General features: G+C 33.6%; 1 protein-coding gene across 1 annotated transcript in view; it reads left to right on the plus strand.

The window, feature by feature from the left end:
* LOC143452618 (DNA-dependent protein kinase catalytic subunit-like) overlaps nt 1-17,375 on the plus strand; it is a 62,824-nt gene that overhangs the window by 42,364 nt on the left and 3,085 nt on the right. The window contains exons 43-79 of the mRNA XM_076953659.1: nt 195-318; nt 1,253-1,411; nt 1,622-1,745; nt 1,862-1,997; nt 2,175-2,356; nt 2,691-2,810; nt 3,361-3,484; nt 3,607-3,744; nt 3,813-3,928; nt 4,167-4,370; nt 4,446-4,535; nt 4,707-4,920; nt 6,080-6,260; nt 6,350-6,562; nt 6,678-6,790; nt 6,870-7,073; nt 7,190-7,373; nt 7,547-7,670; nt 7,865-8,003; nt 9,160-9,251; nt 9,603-9,711; nt 9,835-10,005; nt 10,096-10,261; nt 10,347-10,458; nt 10,605-10,800; nt 10,934-11,124; nt 11,303-11,445; nt 11,574-11,744; nt 11,853-12,019; nt 12,110-12,321; nt 12,429-12,519; nt 12,599-12,793; nt 12,916-13,129; nt 13,213-13,365; nt 13,980-14,095; nt 16,167-16,264; nt 16,373-16,543. Of these exons, the coding sequence (XP_076809774.1) occupies nt 195-318; nt 1,253-1,411; nt 1,622-1,745; nt 1,862-1,997; nt 2,175-2,356; nt 2,691-2,810; nt 3,361-3,484; nt 3,607-3,744; nt 3,813-3,928; nt 4,167-4,370; nt 4,446-4,535; nt 4,707-4,920; nt 6,080-6,260; nt 6,350-6,562; nt 6,678-6,790; nt 6,870-7,073; nt 7,190-7,373; nt 7,547-7,670; nt 7,865-8,003; nt 9,160-9,251; nt 9,603-9,711; nt 9,835-10,005; nt 10,096-10,261; nt 10,347-10,458; nt 10,605-10,800; nt 10,934-11,124; nt 11,303-11,445; nt 11,574-11,744; nt 11,853-12,019; nt 12,110-12,321; nt 12,429-12,519; nt 12,599-12,793; nt 12,916-13,129; nt 13,213-13,365; nt 13,980-14,095; nt 16,167-16,264; nt 16,373-16,543 (5,657 nt within the window). The remainder of the gene's footprint in view (nt 1-194; nt 319-1,252; nt 1,412-1,621; nt 1,746-1,861; nt 1,998-2,174; nt 2,357-2,690; nt 2,811-3,360; nt 3,485-3,606; nt 3,745-3,812; nt 3,929-4,166; nt 4,371-4,445; nt 4,536-4,706; nt 4,921-6,079; nt 6,261-6,349; nt 6,563-6,677; nt 6,791-6,869; nt 7,074-7,189; nt 7,374-7,546; nt 7,671-7,864; nt 8,004-9,159; nt 9,252-9,602; nt 9,712-9,834; nt 10,006-10,095; nt 10,262-10,346; nt 10,459-10,604; nt 10,801-10,933; nt 11,125-11,302; nt 11,446-11,573; nt 11,745-11,852; nt 12,020-12,109; nt 12,322-12,428; nt 12,520-12,598; nt 12,794-12,915; nt 13,130-13,212; nt 13,366-13,979; nt 14,096-16,166; nt 16,265-16,372; nt 16,544-17,375) is intronic.

A 17,375-nucleotide genomic window follows, 5' to 3' on the forward strand; every position in this document is an offset into this window, starting at 1 on the left:
TAAATTATATTTATTCATTCGAGTGACATAATTAACCCAAACCCTAACCCTAACCCATACTGTAGTTTGAACAGTACTTATCAATATGTCACTCAAATGAACTGTCACTCAGTTGATCAACTACCTTGTCAAACATGTTGAAAAGCAGTTGGTGTTCACTTTCATGAAATTCTTTCTTTGCTTTGCTTTCCCAGGAAATGATAAACGAACCAAACTACATGCACTCAGTTTTTGGTAGCAGCTTAAGTGAGGAAGTGAGTGTGTTTGATGGAAACAATTGTAGAACTGTGAGACGCTCAACACTACCAAATGAGTCAGGTAAAATGGTTTCCACGTTGTTATGCCATTGTTTAAACGTATTTCAATTTGGAGTACCTGTATGTTGAATCCTATTTCATACTTACTATCTACCAGTACAGCTGGAAGTGCAACTGGTTTTAGCCCACTGGGATAACCCTTAGCAATTTAATCACCATTGTCCTATTAAATTGTCACAATTTCAGTTTTACCTTGACTAGTAATTTTACTTTCAGCATGTTGACTTAGTAGTGCAAATGTTTTAAAAGTGTTTTTGCACTAGATTCTAGCAAAACAATTTAGTGTTTGTTTTTTGTGGTTCTGAAATATTCCAGACCCCCATAGATCATGATGTAAAAAAATGTTGGTTAGATAAGATGAAATGTAAGAGAGTCTGTTCTGTTTTTGGTTGCAATGATCAAAGAACATTCAGATCTTGTTAAGTTGATCACAGAACTACTCTAGAATACAGCCGACACACTGTTTTATTTACCAAAAAAGTCTTGCAACTAAGGATATGTCATCAAATTAAAAAAATATATATTTGTTGTTTACAATAATTTTCAAAATTAAAACGTTGCTCTAAAAGAAATAGTAAAAACTATGAATTTTGTTAAAACAATTACAGTACCAAACATTTCACGCATTTCTCAGAATCCCTTTAGCAATATCTTCCCAACAAAAATAGTTCACGAAAAGAAAGCAATTGGATTTGTTAGGGCACTTGTTACAATAAACGTCAAGTTATTTGTAATGAAAATAATGGTGAGTCGTGACACCGAAAACATAGATAAGGTTAAAACAATAAGATTAAAATGAATAGTCAACTAAAGCAGTTCTATAAGCTACATTTGCTTAAAGTACAAAATGTGGACCACAATAATATTGATACAATTACATAGAATGTGAAATGCCCAAATTGGCTACTTCATATTATTTACACACAGTTTTTTAGGTGTACTGATGTATAATGAGGTATCAAGCTCAGCTAATCAAGCAAACAGTCCATCAGTTAGTGGAAGCATCATTGAATTGGAATCTGACAGCTTAAATAAACATGAATGCATGCCAGCTATGGTTGCGTTGTTAAATCATATGCTGGAAAACAACATTGGTTTGTCAATTTTTTCTTCTACTTTACGATGTACTTAAGTTACTCGAGGACAACTTTTATTAATTGAGTAGTTATCCCTTTGAATTAAACACACTTGCAAGTTACTGCACAATGCGAGTAACGTTAACAAAATTTATGGAATTGTTGTTACTGTATTAGCAAGCCTTTTTGTTTTGTTTGATTATTCGCTGATGAAAACTTTTTTATTAGGTTTTTCCAAAGAAATACCATTTTGGATGGGACCAGTTCTTAGAAAACTGTCATCTGTTTCTACTAATAAAAATGTGAAACTTTTTATTGTGAAGCTGGTCATTAATTGTCAAGCTTGTTTTAGGTGCAATATTTACAAACATATGTTTACAAATTAGCAAGTATTTATATTGCAAAACTTTAGCAAGTGTTTTGAATATCCGTGCTGTTAATTTAACTGCAAATAGTTTATCCATGCAGACCTTATGCTTCATATTGGATAACCCCACTTGTTCAAACTATTTTGCATGGAGATTGTGGTTCAAATGGCATTAATTGTATGATTTGTGATATAATGGCTACTGTCCTTTCTTGGAATGAAATAGCTATTCCTGAGGTAATGCAATTTAAGTTGGGTGCTCTCTTCATCTCTTGAAACTTACAAAAACTGAAAAAGTTTGTAAAATGTCCTGCCTCAGTATTGCGAAAGTATTACTTAAACAATATTCTAGTATAACCTTCACCTTTGGAGTATAAAGCAACTAAAATAACTAGGATATTCTCATATTTGAAGGATTCTGTGGAAGGAAGGAACCTTGTACAGGGAATTGTTGAAAATCTTTCTCGGTCCATGACGTCGCCTAATAATGCCATTATCCGCCATAACTTGGATTTGATAAAAACCACTTTGGAATGTTGGGGAAGCAGATTACAAAATGGAATCGATCCTTCAGTCATTTATAATTTATGCAAAACGTATGCACAATATGTTTGAAAAATATTTTGTTAAGAAATGTTAAATGCTTTAAATTACGTGACACATAATTCTTATACCATATGACCGTCAGCGTCCGCATTCGAACCTTTAGGTAGTGGTGGTCAAGAATTTTTTCAGTCTAGGCATAAATATTATGTTATTATAATGTTCCTATTGTTTTGTTCCTAAGCTTATGTTACCGATTTTTGTAAAATATCGTATTCTGTATGAATAAATGGTTGTTATTCATTTAAAAATGTTGTTTTACGAACCGTTATCAAAACCAAATATGATTTTTGTATGATAAGTCTTGTTTATTTGTTTGACTCTTAGTTCAGATCTCGATTCAAAGGATAATTTTGCTGGGCTGCAGTTACTTGGAGTTTTTTTGGCAAATGGCATTGCACCATATGTAACATCATGCGTTGTGAACAGAGACGACTATTTTGAGAGGTACTGGCGAAAAATATTTTTATGGTAGTCTTCAGTATTTTTTGTTCATTGCATGTGATTATTATCTTTTGATAGATTGCGATAGAAGCAGATTCAAAGTATTGTCACGTATACAGCATCATAGGCAGAAAAGCAGTAGTGTACTCTAGCACAGGAAGGTTAACATAGTCGGCATTTTGTGTTGGTGTAACTACTTTTCTAAACTTTTTTTTTGTATATTGGGCTGAGTAAACGTGCTAGTCATTATTCAATATTCTTTTTATCGTTTAGTTACATTATTCTTGCAAATTTTGAACCCTTAGGTTTTGCTGCTTTCTTGCTGATGACGTTTTTTTCAAGCTATAGTGTTTAGTATTTGGTTTTTTGTTCCTCCACAGATATTGACGAAAAATATGCAATACGATAGCCCTTTATTTACACAACCTTTTACATGTTTTAAATTGCTTCGTTAGATGTAGCGAAGAGTAGCCACCTCTAGTCACGCTTGTTACTTCTGCTAAGAAACTACCCAAAAATTTCAACAGGTTAACCTTTATTTTCCTTCATTTAGATTGTTTCAAAATATTTTGTTCAAGCACAAACAAATTTATGCAAGTGCAGCCGAAGTTGCGGGGATGGCTCTTAACTATTTAACACACGTTGAAAATGAATCAGATGGTGAAATTCACAGAATGGTTTGTCTAATCTTCATTATACAGACAGTACTTTGCAGTGTTGTGTTCACATTAAAAAACATTGGAGCAATACTGTTTTTAGTTATTGATCTTAAATTATGTACTATTAAATTATCTTGCAGGTTGCAAATAAATTAACCAATTTATCCAAGAGTCGAGACAAACAAGACAAATTTATAACATGTCTTCACAAAATTGCAATGCATTTTCCTATCATTGTGAAAAGTTTTTTGGCAAGAGTTTTTTTTCTTTTATCTAAGGTGAGGCTGTGGCTTAAATTCAAATATTTATAAATTAATGTGCTTAATATCACATTCTGTTTATTTAGGTGCATGGTGATTTACGGAAGGACTGTTTAGAAATTGTTCTTCAATGTTCGGTTTTCATTCCAGATTTGTTTGTCCAACTCAAGTCAAAAAATCTTGCATCAATGCTACAAATTCGGTAGTTTAATTATTTTTATTTATTAATATTTATTATTTTTTTAACTTTGATAAATTTGAAGTCAGTTTTGAAAAGACTCTTTGTGTTATTTTAACCATTTCATTCATATATTCATAATTTTTTTCTAACGGATGTTTAAGTAAAAGGTGTTTTTGTATATTTTGGTTTAGGTTGTTTGCTTTAACGAACGTGTTTTGTGGATACAGTGTATAATATTTGATTAAAGTCCATTATTTAGAGATGAATCTTTGCAACTTGTCTGCTTACGCTTGTGCCACCGTATTCTTCACAATGTCATGCACAAGGAAAGTGTACTTGATGCCAATAATGTGATGCAATACTTTTTGCATGACATAGAAAAATGTTTTCCTGGCCATCCTAGTCCTTCTTGTCGGCAAGAAGCATTGGATATTATAATGGATGTTTATGATTTTCTAATAAGGTGGTTTTTATTAGTGCTTTGTGTATTAATTTAAGATCATGTACACCATTTTTTCTGTTTATAATGCACACACAGTCTTGATGTGTCTAATCAAAATGTTGAAATCTTGTCCATTGCAAAGAAGTATTTGCTACATTCTCTTCATGATTCTGAAGAAGCTTTAAGGTAATTTTAATATGAGTAATTGTATAACATACCCTTTTTCTTCATTTTAAATACAGTTTATATTTTAAATTGTTTCATAAAAGGTATGTGTTTCACTGAGCATGTTACTTGTATTATAAACATATCACATTTGTGTTCTATCAACTTCTGCAGGATATGTCTCTTTTTCAGAAATCAAGTGGTAAATTTTTGGAGTGTGGAAAATCGCATCCCTGTTGATCCATGCTTGAAGCTGAATTTTTTATTCAGTAAACTTTACAACCCATCTTTAAATGAAACAGATTTTCTCTCCAGTACTGTTGGGTTGTTGCTACAGAGTGCTTCTTTGAGCCCAGATTTTGAAAGACCAATTTATGAACATCCCCTGTCAGAGTGTGTGTTTCAGGTATTATCTGGTAGTTTTTGTTATGCACATTTTACCTAACCGTAAGTACACTTTTTATCACTCTGTGGTTTTAGTTTTAATATTTAGGCTATTTACTACATTTATAGCTTGGTACAGGTACTTCCAAACCTTTAAATACCTTACGATTCAAAAGTTTATTGACGTAAGTGGAATAAACCGTGAAGTACCATACTTTTTTCTAGTCATTTCAGTGTATTATACAGTAAATGATCACCAAAAACTCGTGCAACATGTACATTACTCAAAATACTTGTGCATTGCAACACATAAGAATAAGTAGATATTTTTACTGTATACTTTCTTGATTGATTGTAAATGATCATCAAGCTGCACAAGCTTTGTTGTTTTCTTGTAAATGTAAGCCTGCGAAAACAAGGTCATTTTTGAGTGTGTAGTGATTGTTTATCACACGTGCATTTAGCAATTTTTGCAGTCTGGTTGCTTCAGAAGCCTAGTGTGTTTGAAAATTTCACCAAATGCAGTGCATTGTTTTCCAGATGGGCATAAATCAGAAAATTTTCATATCAGGGTATAGTTGTTGACTTTTTCTCAATTGTTCTCTGCTAACTAGGCGTATTATTGGGGTTGTGAATGGTTGCTAATTATTGCTTGATCAATTGTTTGCTGATCTAACTCCATTGATAGCGCATTCATTAACCCCTGATAGCCAGTTAAGCATCACAGTGCCAAAACCAACTGTCAATGTCATGAATAATTATTTATTATTGGTTCTCAACGAAACGGTTACTGTTTCCAGAGCATAGAATAAAGCTGCATTCGGTAGACTGCATATTACAGACTGTCATTACTAGACTGAGAATATCAGAACTAACGCATTTAGCACTGTATTGCGAATTACGTAATTCAGAAGAAATCAAAACTGGGCCGTGTGTAGTAAACATGGCCACAATATAGTACAGCGCTTGTTGATTAACACACGAAATAGAAAACAAATAACATTATGATATCATCAGATCTGCACGAGAATTCCATAGGAATAAGGGCTAATTATGACAATTAGCGCAGTCCATGATTATTGTATAGATTTGCTAATAAATATTTAGAAGACTGAAAATGTGTTGTCATGTCTTTTCAAAAATTTTACAAACTGCTGATTATTGTTATTTGTAACTTTCAGGAATATACAATCGACCACCATTGGAAACACAGACATGCATCAATAAACCCCATGTTTGCAGATACTTTACAAACAACAGTTGGCTCTAGTACTGCTGCATCACCATCGCCCCAGAAGTCAGTTAAGCCCAGGCAAATTCTGGCCACACAAGAACATCTTCTTTTTACAGCAACTATTGATGGTAGTTTATGAAAACTGTATGAACAGACTATTGTGGTAATTGTAGCTTTTCCCCACTAGTGGTGTGTAAAAAATGCATATTATTTATAGTGGCTGCAAAGAACACTTACAACTGGATGACTGGGAACAGTTTAGATACATTTTCAACCCTCTCTGCATATGACACATCTGAGAGATTAAAAAGTGCTCTTATGGTAAGCCAAACAAAAGCCAAGGGCTATATGAAATTTCAACCAGGTCCCTTGATCAAAGCAGATGGGTCTGGATTGGCTGCCAACAACTCGGCAACATCAGATAGCATCAGTGAGTTTTCTGCTAACATGTGATAAACTTTCCTAAATGCTACAAGTAATTGGTGTCATACATATGAAGCAGTTGGATGATGTGAACATTGGGATTAATTTTATTCTTTTCTTAGAAACTGCTGTCGATGTAGATGTGAAAAAATTAAGAAAGCGGTTTATAAAGGAAACTCAAGATCGTAGAATCAAATATGCCCGTGCCCAAGAAATGCAAAGGAAGAAATTTGAAGTAAGAAAACATCACACTGTAAAATTACTATCGCTGTGTTTAAGGCATTCGTCCAGTTTTGTTAAAACCATTTTTTTAGATTGCAAGGAGGGAACAACGTGCTCGATCTGAAAATAAAGTTCACCTTCACAGAAAGTATAGGACTGGGGAACTTCCTGATGTTCAAATACCTCATCGTTCCATCGTAGCTCCTTTGGCTGCTGCTTGCCTGAGTGATCCTGCTTTGACCAAAACACTTTTATCGTCACTTATTTGTTCCATGGTCAAAGGAAATACGTCAAGTGTAAGTTAACAGTATACAATATTGAACTTGACCTTAATTTGAAGGTTAGATTATATATAACCTACAAAGATATTTTTATTTAAAAGATATCATATAAGTGATTAATTTTCTATCAGGCACAAGTATGTCAGATATCTGAGCAGCTTGCTATAATGCTGGCCAAATCAGAAGAAAAGAGTGTGCCTTTGGTTGCTTTTATACAAGAAGTTGCTTTGATTACTCACCAAATGGTTCAGTTCAAACAGTTGAATCCATCAGACATAGCAACTGCCTCTCTTGCGGCAAACAAACAAGATCTTGGTAGTATAATTAATTTATCTTTAGTTAAAGGTATTAATTTGTGCTAGGTCAATATAGGATGATAAGCTGTAACAGTTAAGTAATAACATAATATTGAACCCTTGCGTATGACTGTTATAATGTTTTGAAATATGGTGAAGTATACAGTTGATAGTTTTTTTGTTTTAAAACAGGTATAGTATTGCTGGAACAGTGCATTATGAACAAGAATACTGAGGTAGAACCAATGGCCAAGCGTTGCAAAACTGATGTTGATAATACAAGGCCAGATATAGATTTGTGGATTGAGTTGGCAAGGTAACTTTGCATCTTCAAACATACATGCATCGCACATTTAGAATTCTGGTAAAAATCTTACTGGTAAAATTAATGTCAGAGTGGTCATTCTAGTAATTTATATCCTGCGATGTTTGCAGCTGTTTTTGTATTTTGTAACAAAATATTACAAATAAGACCAACTTATGGGTAGATGATGTTTTCTTTCTGGGCAGGCTGTACAAATCATTAGAAGAGTATGATGTTCTTCAAGGCATATTTACTGGTCACTCTGCCTCAAATGCTTCTACAGCCAATGGGTTGCAGTTGGAAGCTAGTGGAAATTATAGAAATGCCTGTAAAGTATATAAAGAGGTAATTTATTGCATAGTTCTTCCATTGCCATTGTGCTAAACGTGATGCTTGATGATAAATTGAACTTTGTGATGTTAGAGTAGATCTTGGGAAAAAGTTGTTTAAAACTATCAAAGTATCTAATCAAGAATTAAAGGATTATTAGGTTATCTAGTTATTACTAAAAAGGAACTTGCACTATGTTAACAAGCAGTTATTTTGAATTTATGTTTAGTTTAGTTTTAGTTTATGTTTACAAGGAGTTAAACAAATCATTTTTGATTGTGCGCTGTAAAATGGTATGGTATGAGATGAGTATAGTATCAATGTCTTTATCATCGGACTGAAAAAAGTCTTTGCTCAACTTTAACTCGGCAATGACTTCTCACCACTGAAGCCCTGGTTTACCGAGTTTGCTTAGAACCCTAATTGCATAATTCTGAGCAAGGTGCTCCAACCACTTCATTAACGAGCCGACTAAAAATATGTATCTATTTTTTTTTAAAGAAAACCCTTTTTTAAATCCAAGCACAATTTTTCTTTCTATTTCACAAAGTTGTTTCACAAAAATTTGTTGACTGAACCATGCATCAGAGCTTGGCATCCACTTTTTTTTAAATAATTAGGTTATAAACTTGTACTGCGCAACTTCTATTTAGTAGTAGCCTACTAAATGCTTATCATTGTTTGTTGCAAAAGTTTCGAGATTTCATAGAATTCGATGTTGGTCAATTTTGTTTAGGTTACATTTACCAAAAATGTTAAACATTATCATGAACCTTTTAAAGTTATATAGTTTCACTTTCATTAATTTAACATTCTTAAATTAATGCGTATAGTGGTTAACCTCATTCCACAAAATAAATGATCTGCCTTATTTTCGGTCGTTACTACCAGCTAAGCAGGAACCATACGTTTCACCACCGTCACGTCATCACTGTTTGCATGAAATTAATCTCAGAGCAATCAAAACTTTTGAGATTTTTATTTCTTAATCTACTGCTTTATATATTCATAGTGTTGTTAGTGCTAAGACACAGAGTGACGAGCAGATAACATTAAAACTAGTACTGTTTGTAATTTTCCATTTCTAATTTTGCCCCGTACCTAATTGTAAGTTGCTCAGCTCTGCCATATGTGTAATACTTTAATTTTGCTTGTATTTATTCTGTTACAGGCCCTTGAAAAAGATTGGGACTGTGCTGTAAGTGAATTGGAAAAAGACTTATGGGAAGATTGCTGGCTTAATTGTTTAAAAAAGTTATCCAGGTCTCTGTTGCATTAAATTGTAATTGTGACCTAAAGTGACAATATTGTATTCCATTATTTCAACACGCAGCCACAGCTTGTGGACATGTATAAAGAGTATATATTTATTATTTATACAAAAAGGATATAGTATCTATAATGGTGTAGTGACCATTTGCGCAAAGGTATTTCATTCCAGTGCCATTAGTTAAGATATTGGTTCTACCAGTATGTGACTTGCCCAAAATTTTTTGTTAGGACTAGCATTTTCTGCACCTTAAAATGAATAATATATTTATTGATTGCATACTACTCATTCTATAAATTTTCATGTTTTGACCATTTTGATGTTACTTGTTTGTGTTTGTTTAGATGGGATCAAGTGAATAAAATGTGCCAGGAAACCTTGGCATCGTATGGTGATAGTACAGCTGCTACATCATCACATCTGCTAAATGTTTGGAACCATACAAACTTCCAAGTAGAATTTCTACGTAAAATATTTTAAATTTAGATTAAATTTTTGTATTTGTGTTTTATTTTAAGAAATGTTGGCCCTAGCATTTGCATGTGTCATGTAATTAATGCTCAAACAATGTGTTAGGAGCGTTACTTGGAATCTTTCCTGCATTCGAAGCTTATTTTACTGCTGCAAGGGGAACGAACCGTCTTTGTGGAGCTTACTGCATTTTTTGATGATGCCATGAAAAGAGGAAAAGAAAGATTAATCGAGAAACACTATTCAGAATATCTTAGCTTGCTTTATATATATAATGTATGTGGTGTCAATATGAATGAATTGTTTTGTCATACACTGTTTAAGACAACAAAAATTTGCACATGGCTATTCCTTCTCCATCTTTAGAATGACTATGACAGAGCTAGATATTATCTTGAAAAAGCTGAAGAACATTTTGCTGAAGAGTGGACAACTCTGAATTCTTTGATGACCAAAAAAAAGTGTGAACTTTTAAGAAGCAGTTTCCGCTTATCTGACATTCATGACTTTTTGGACACCATAGCAAGTAATTGTAAGTTTTGTCATAAAACAGCATTAATGTCGTTCGAAATGGGTCATGGTGTTGTTATATTGTACAATTTGTATGTTTTAAACAGCTGGCAAGCCTTCTGTAGAATCAATAACAAAACTGATTCAGATATGGCTGGAAAATATGCCACATCCTGTGTATGATCCAATTACTACATGGAATAATTCAATTATATACAGGTTAATATTTGAAATAAATGCAAAAGTCATTTGTGTATGGTTGTTTGTGTAAGAAATTGGCTATACTATTATCTATACATTATACTGTAATAACAGTTGACTAAGCATTCTTTAGCGTATATTATATTAAATGCTGCTGAAAATAGGTGTTTCTTTATGGAGGAGCTGAAAAAGTCCTACATTTCTGCAACGTCTTTGAGTCATTCAGACCACCATGAACACGCAACCTTTGTTTCATCGATTGAGACCGGCAAATTAAAAATGCATTTAGCGATGATTGAAAATGCTTATCAACATAACAACTTTTCAGTTGCTAATAAATTGTTCAAAGAGCTTGACAAGGTTTCAGAGTAGAAAATAAAAGATAGATTTAAGATAGAAACTTGACTAAAATTGAGTTTGTTGCTAATGATTTAGATACATTTTATTTGCCTTAAGTTAGTTCTATGCTTGCGCATGTATTTATTTTTGGTAGAGATATGATACCATTGAAAGAGACATGCTTTTAAGTATGGAAGTTTCCCATCAAAGGGCTAAATGCTATCAAGCGCAAGTATTTCAACAATTGGGTGGAAGTCTCTCTGCAACTAATGTTATAAATGTCCAATGGTTGTTAGCAGCTTATGAAAGTTTAAATGAACAGAACAGCTTTGTGGAACAAAAGAGGTTCATAATTACTAAATTTTCTACAGTTATTAACTGTTTCATGTTTATGCAAGTATTTACTTTGTTAATGTAAAGGGTTTGTTGGTTTGTTCCTTGCTTTTGTTGATCTATTAGAATTGTTGTGCGGATATAACTTTTCGACTTTTTCGTGTAAACATAGTTGTTCTACATTCTATAGCAATGATTCTCCAGTACCGAAGCTTATAGTACAGCATTTTGTCTTGCTTGGAAAAACTTATGACACAATGGCATCTCTCCAACATTGTCTAACTGATCGAGAACTAAAAGACAGAGTGGAAACCATGATATTTTCAGATGATGGTATATTAAGTGTTTTATTTCATTTGACAAGATATGGCCAGATGTGTTCACTAAAGTGTTTTATTCATGAGTAACTCATTAATATTATCGTTTTTGTTTTACTATATTACTTTATTCTTTGATTGCAGGTGATAAAACGTCTCCTTCGGTTACTGTTTCTTTGCAAAACCAAGCATTTTTGTTATACCAAAAGGCTGCAAAGTTGGCTAGTGGTAAAATGGAGAAAGATTATAAGACCCAGTATAAAGCTTACATGGCACTTGCTGAGTTCTGTGATAAGCAGCTGGAAGCAGAAAATGGTGGGATATAACTTATGAGTCCTAGTCCTATAACCTAGTCACTGGTCTGCGTCAAGTGTGGGATATAACTTATCAGCGAGATTTTTTACATTTTTGTATGTTTTAAAGATAACAGTGAGCAAAAGAAGTCCTATGCTGCCTCAGCTACAATTTATATATTGAAGTCAATGCATTTGGACTGTGAGGTAAACACCACCTCGCAATTGCGTTTTCCTCGACTTCTTCAACTTCTTGAAGAATTTCCTGATGATGTTAAAGATCATTTAATGCATGAGGTAAATGCTAAACAGCTTATTGTTACTGAATTTGTCACTTGCTTAAAAGACCACTAATTTTACTGTTTTTGTTTGTATGTCACTGTTAAGATTAAAAGTGTTCCTTCTTGGAAATTTCTTGCATGGATTGGTCATATGGTTGCTCTACTTGACCGGGAATGTGCCCCTGCCCTTTATACCACTTTGTGGAGATTGGCTCAATTGTATCCTCAGGCCATAGTTTACCCGGTCAAGACTGCTGAATCTAGTTTAAACTTCCCGTCTACTCAAACTGGCAAAGAGTTGAAGTCTTCTTTTAGAAAGTAAATAGTTTTACTTTTGGACCACTTAGATACCTTATCTCTGTTTAAATACTTTATCTGTATTGCGTACGCTTGCAGAACCTTTAAGAAATGTATTTTCTATACAGATTGCAAAAACTGCTTCTCCGGGAAGTTCCCCTTGCTGGAGAGTTTGTTAGGCAGCTTTTACTTGTATCTGATCCTGTGGTAGTATTTAAGGTACACCTCAATATTTTCCCTATATGTTTCTTTTTATTTTGCTTTGTAAAATTTGTGTGTTTTTATCTTCCTAACTTAGGACTGGAAATCTGATCTTGAAAGAATATTTCAAGAAAACGCTAGCACAAAAGATCGGATAGAGAAGTATCAGAACATGTACAAGGATCTCTTTGAGTTTGGTATTGCAAATGATGCTGACTCGGCTGACTCATCGCTGTATGGAACTCCTTTTGAGAAACAAAATGTTGGAATGCTTCGTAGAAAATTTGCAAAGGTAACTTGTAATGTCCCCACTTACTATTTTGCTCTTTATGGATGAAGTTTATGTGGTTGTTTTGGGTTATTGTACCATTAGGCAGTAATGCTTACCACATACCCATTCATGGTTATATTCAGAAATTTAAAGACGAAGTTGACAAACAATTTGGTGGATCAACTGGCCATAAACTACCAAGAATGAATGCAAATACAGCAAAAGGTTGTCTTGGGGGCCTGCTAAAGAAAATGATGATTGAATTTAAGGAAAGTGGAAAAACATTAAGTGATTATAGCCCATGGCTAGCTAATTTTCAACAACTTCGACACGGAAATTTTGAGCTAGAAATACCTGGTAAATGATATTGAACTGAGTTTAAGTTGATGTACGTATGTCTGTAAACATACCATGAAATTTTAATCCTTGCCTTCTACTAGGTCAGTATGATGGTCAAACAAAACCAAATTTGGAATATCACAAAACCATTGTTGGTTTTGATGAGAGAGTAAAAGTGATGTCATCTCTTCGAAAGCCATGTTGTATCACCATAAGGGGTTCAGATGAGAAGGATTACCCATTTTTAGTAAAAGGTATTACTTGCTATTCATATTGGACACCTAGGACGGTATTTCTTAACTCGAGTTATGTAAGATATAGCGTTGGTTTTTCTTAGGAAAGAGTGTTGAACAGACAAACGTTTAGTGTGAAAGTATTTCAATTAAATTGTCTTCAACTTCAATATCTTTTTTATACTATATGAGTATTTTCAGAAAATGACAATTTCATTGTGGGTTACATTTGATAGGTAGCAGTGTTAGCTAATAATATCTATGTAAACATTTTTGTGCAATAGTTTCTTGAAGAAATGAAAATTTATTTTTCAAATTTTTTCAAATTTCAAAGAGTATGGGAAACATTGGATTAAAAACAATGCTCTATACTCTATATGAATAGGGCCTATGTCTGCTCAATTTTCACTTAAATTCTATGCACACATGCTGTAATGAAAGGTTATACTATATTTTTACACAAATCTGAAACAAAACAGGCAAAATATTTTAATGAGTTGAAGAAGGTGTGTATTGACATGCAAGTACTTTTAATTGTCAGAATATTGCATGCTACTTTTCACGCATACTGCTTAAGAAAAGCTTTTCGATGTAAACATACATATCTAAAGCACCGGCTTGATATTCACCTTTAGGTGGAGAAGATCTGCGTCAAGATCAGCGCATTGAGACTATCTTCAAATCAATAAACGATATTTTGAAAGCGCACGCTGATTGCTGGAAAAGGGGTCTTACTATAAAGACATACCAGGTTACATACAGTTATTAATAGTTATACTAAATAGAAAGTACCAGCATTATTTTACTGTTGATCAGAAATCATCTTCGTTTTGGTATTATATTTGCAGTTGCATTTTATTCGCAGTTTAAGTTGATGACTGAAGTATTTTGACTATAACCAATTGAAAAATTAGCCAACTGAAGCTAAATCCCTTTCTGCCCTTCGTGTTTAGAGCAATGCTCCACCACTGATGTGTTGTGATATGCTGCTAGGTGTGCCACAATCTTGAAACATACAACACAAACTTGAACATATTTTTTTCCCGGCGAGAAGACCACATTAAAATTTCGGTGAAATACAGAATACAGAATAATTGACAAAGCGAAACACAACACACTTTGCACTGATAGTTCATATATTTATTTAAACTATTTTTCTTGCCCAGTCTGCAGTTTCCTTGGGGGTAAAGCTTTACCCTTCTCTTACAGACAAAGCCGGTAACCAGCAATCTAGGCCAACCCAAAACTATTACTACCAAAAGTAGTTACAGGCAGGTTTTTTTTTAAGGTTTGGTTTGGGTGACCGCTAAGTAGTTTTAAGATACCCAATTAGCAAGACCAGAGTAGCAAGTCCAAATTTTGGGAAACCGCTGGAGAAATTTGGGGGACCGTTTCGGTCCCCCAAAACACCTTAAAAAAACACTGGTTACAGGCAATATGCTGGAATTTGTTTTAAACACTGTTTCAATCACGGCGATTGTTTAAATCAAACGTAAATATCTCATTATTTAATGTATGTTTTGTGTTTTGTATGTTTCTTATTGAGGTGTATCACCAGATTTTTAAAGTTTGTAGTCATAGTGTGTGTGTACTACTTTTTTTATGATTGTCTTCGTCATCATAAAGTGTATTTACGATGTTTACTATTTCATCTTCTCCTCAATTTTTGCCACCTAATTACCCTTAATTTGTGCTCGCCTGCTTGTATTTGACTCAACATGATGTTGAAGGTTGCGTGAACATCTCCACATTGCACATGCTCAGCAGAACAGCCAACAGATAAAAAACTAATAACTTTACTGACAGAAATAAATAGTTAAAATGTAACGTCATGTGGTTAAACACGCAAACGCTTATAAGGGAAGGTAATCAAAAGAAATAGAATGAAATAATTTGAAAAATAACGTAAGAATTTGAATTAAACGAAAAAACAAAAAGTTCAACAAAAATCATGGAATGGGGTGGTCCGGCTGCCACGAATTCAAGAATTATCACTTATCAAGTACATCTTCACTCACACATGATGTTCTTTGGCCATAAACAAGAACAGCATTACAATGACAAACTTTAATTTATTATGTTACTGTAACACAGTAAATTATATCGGTTATATTTTACTATGTACATACGTTATACTTAGCGTATTTATATTTGCATTAACCCATATAAAATATATTCACGGGAACGTTGAGGTGTGCCATTTTTATATCACATTCGATGTCATGTTTTTTGTGCATCTGAGGGATTGATACAGTGCACACACCCTGGACACAAAATTGGGATTTCGATCCCTGGGCTAGTGTTTCTTTGGTGGAGTTTTATTTAACAATCTACGTGCACACCAGCAACTCCTACAAATATGTCTTCGTTTTTTTCTGTCTTTTTCGATTTAATTATGTTGATATTTCGACGTACTTTTTGTGGTTCTGTTATTTTTCTCTTCCCTTTTTTTTTAATCAACTCTGTCAACGCAAGTACTTTTAGGGTAACCTAACTCCATCGTTATAGCAGTGATGTAGTACACACCTTGCACGTTCTCACCTTCACGCTGTCGGGGCTTTACTGCTTTTTATCTTGTTCATTGTGACCATTTTTTGTTTTGTTATGCTATAACAAGCTTAACGTCATGCTTTTTGTTTCCCAAAGTCAATGACAAAAAATAAACTACCTGTATCGCAAGTGGAAAGGGTTGCCGAGCACTGATTAGACTCGCATACTGTATTTGGAATTGATATATTTTCTGCGTCGTTTAGTAAGCGACATATAGAAATGATTTATGCGTATATTTTGTTTGTATCATTTTTTTTATTTTATGTTCACAGGTTGTACCGGTTAATTCTAAGGTTGGATTAATTGAATGGGTGCCAAATGTGATCCCTTACTGGGACTTTTTGTTGGAACAGTCACGTCGTATGAAATGGTATGTTGCATTTTCTTAGTATATGCTCAGATTTTTCGCTGAAGTTTGATAATTTTGGTTAACTTTTCTATATTTAAAAATGAATTTGCATATTGTTTGTATTTTTAGCGAGCCTGTGATGTGTAAATTACGTGCAAGTGATTGGATTCCGGATAACATAAAGAAAAAAGCTTCAAACACAACTGACTTATATGGAAATCTAATGCGGTTTGCGAATCACACCGATGTTGTAGAACGGTTCAATAGGCTAAGCAATCAGTTACCAGCCCATATGTTAAGGTCTGTTAAATTTACACATTGACCAAGCATAGCTCTTTAGGTATCACATGATGATTTTCTTAAAACCCATACCACATTCTTTAAACCCATTTTTTGTGTCATATCACTTTTACACTCGGCCACAAAGTGTCCGTATACTTTGTTCTTGTTGTGTTGTCGCAACTTCCTTTCACTCCTTGAATTGACTAGCACAGAGAAGCCTGAAATGTACCGAAACAACTTAGACTATATTTTTAAAAACTTAGTACGTAATTTACTGTTATTGACTTATTGTAGCCATTAGATAAGAGAAATGTGCGTAAAGGACATGGTTAGTTGCACATTCTGGATCTCGATGAACAGCAAATAATTAAAGCCAAAAATTATATACATAGAATCATGTTATGTTATGTTATGAAATACATAGAATTACGATTTTTTGATCCCTTAATAACCATCGAATAAAAATTGTGGTATAAGCATCTTCTATGCCGTTTGCATTTCCATGATAATTTAATTTTATCAAAATAAAGCTTGGCTTTATTGATAAACAGCGTATTTAGTTGAGTTTGGCAAGATACAGGAACGTATTGCTTTGACCGAATTTTTCAGGACATTTGAACCTTTTCAGGTGAAGATATTATTTATCCATTACTGATAAAAACACGATACCGGTGATAACAGACTGCATGATATATTATGACGACCAGTGGGATTGACACATCACAGTAACATAAATTCAGAACAACAATAACGTTCACTACGTAATTATGAAATAAGGAGGATGGGGTGCAGTTTGGGGATTTTCATTTATAGTTGGGTTAAATCCTGCCCAGACCTGTCATACAGTTAA

Source organism: Clavelina lepadiformis, chromosome 4 (genome assembly GCF_947623445.1).
Source record: "Clavelina lepadiformis chromosome 4, kaClaLepa1.1, whole genome shotgun sequence".
NCBI lineage: Eukaryota > Metazoa > Chordata > Ascidiacea > Aplousobranchia > Clavelinidae > Clavelina > Clavelina lepadiformis.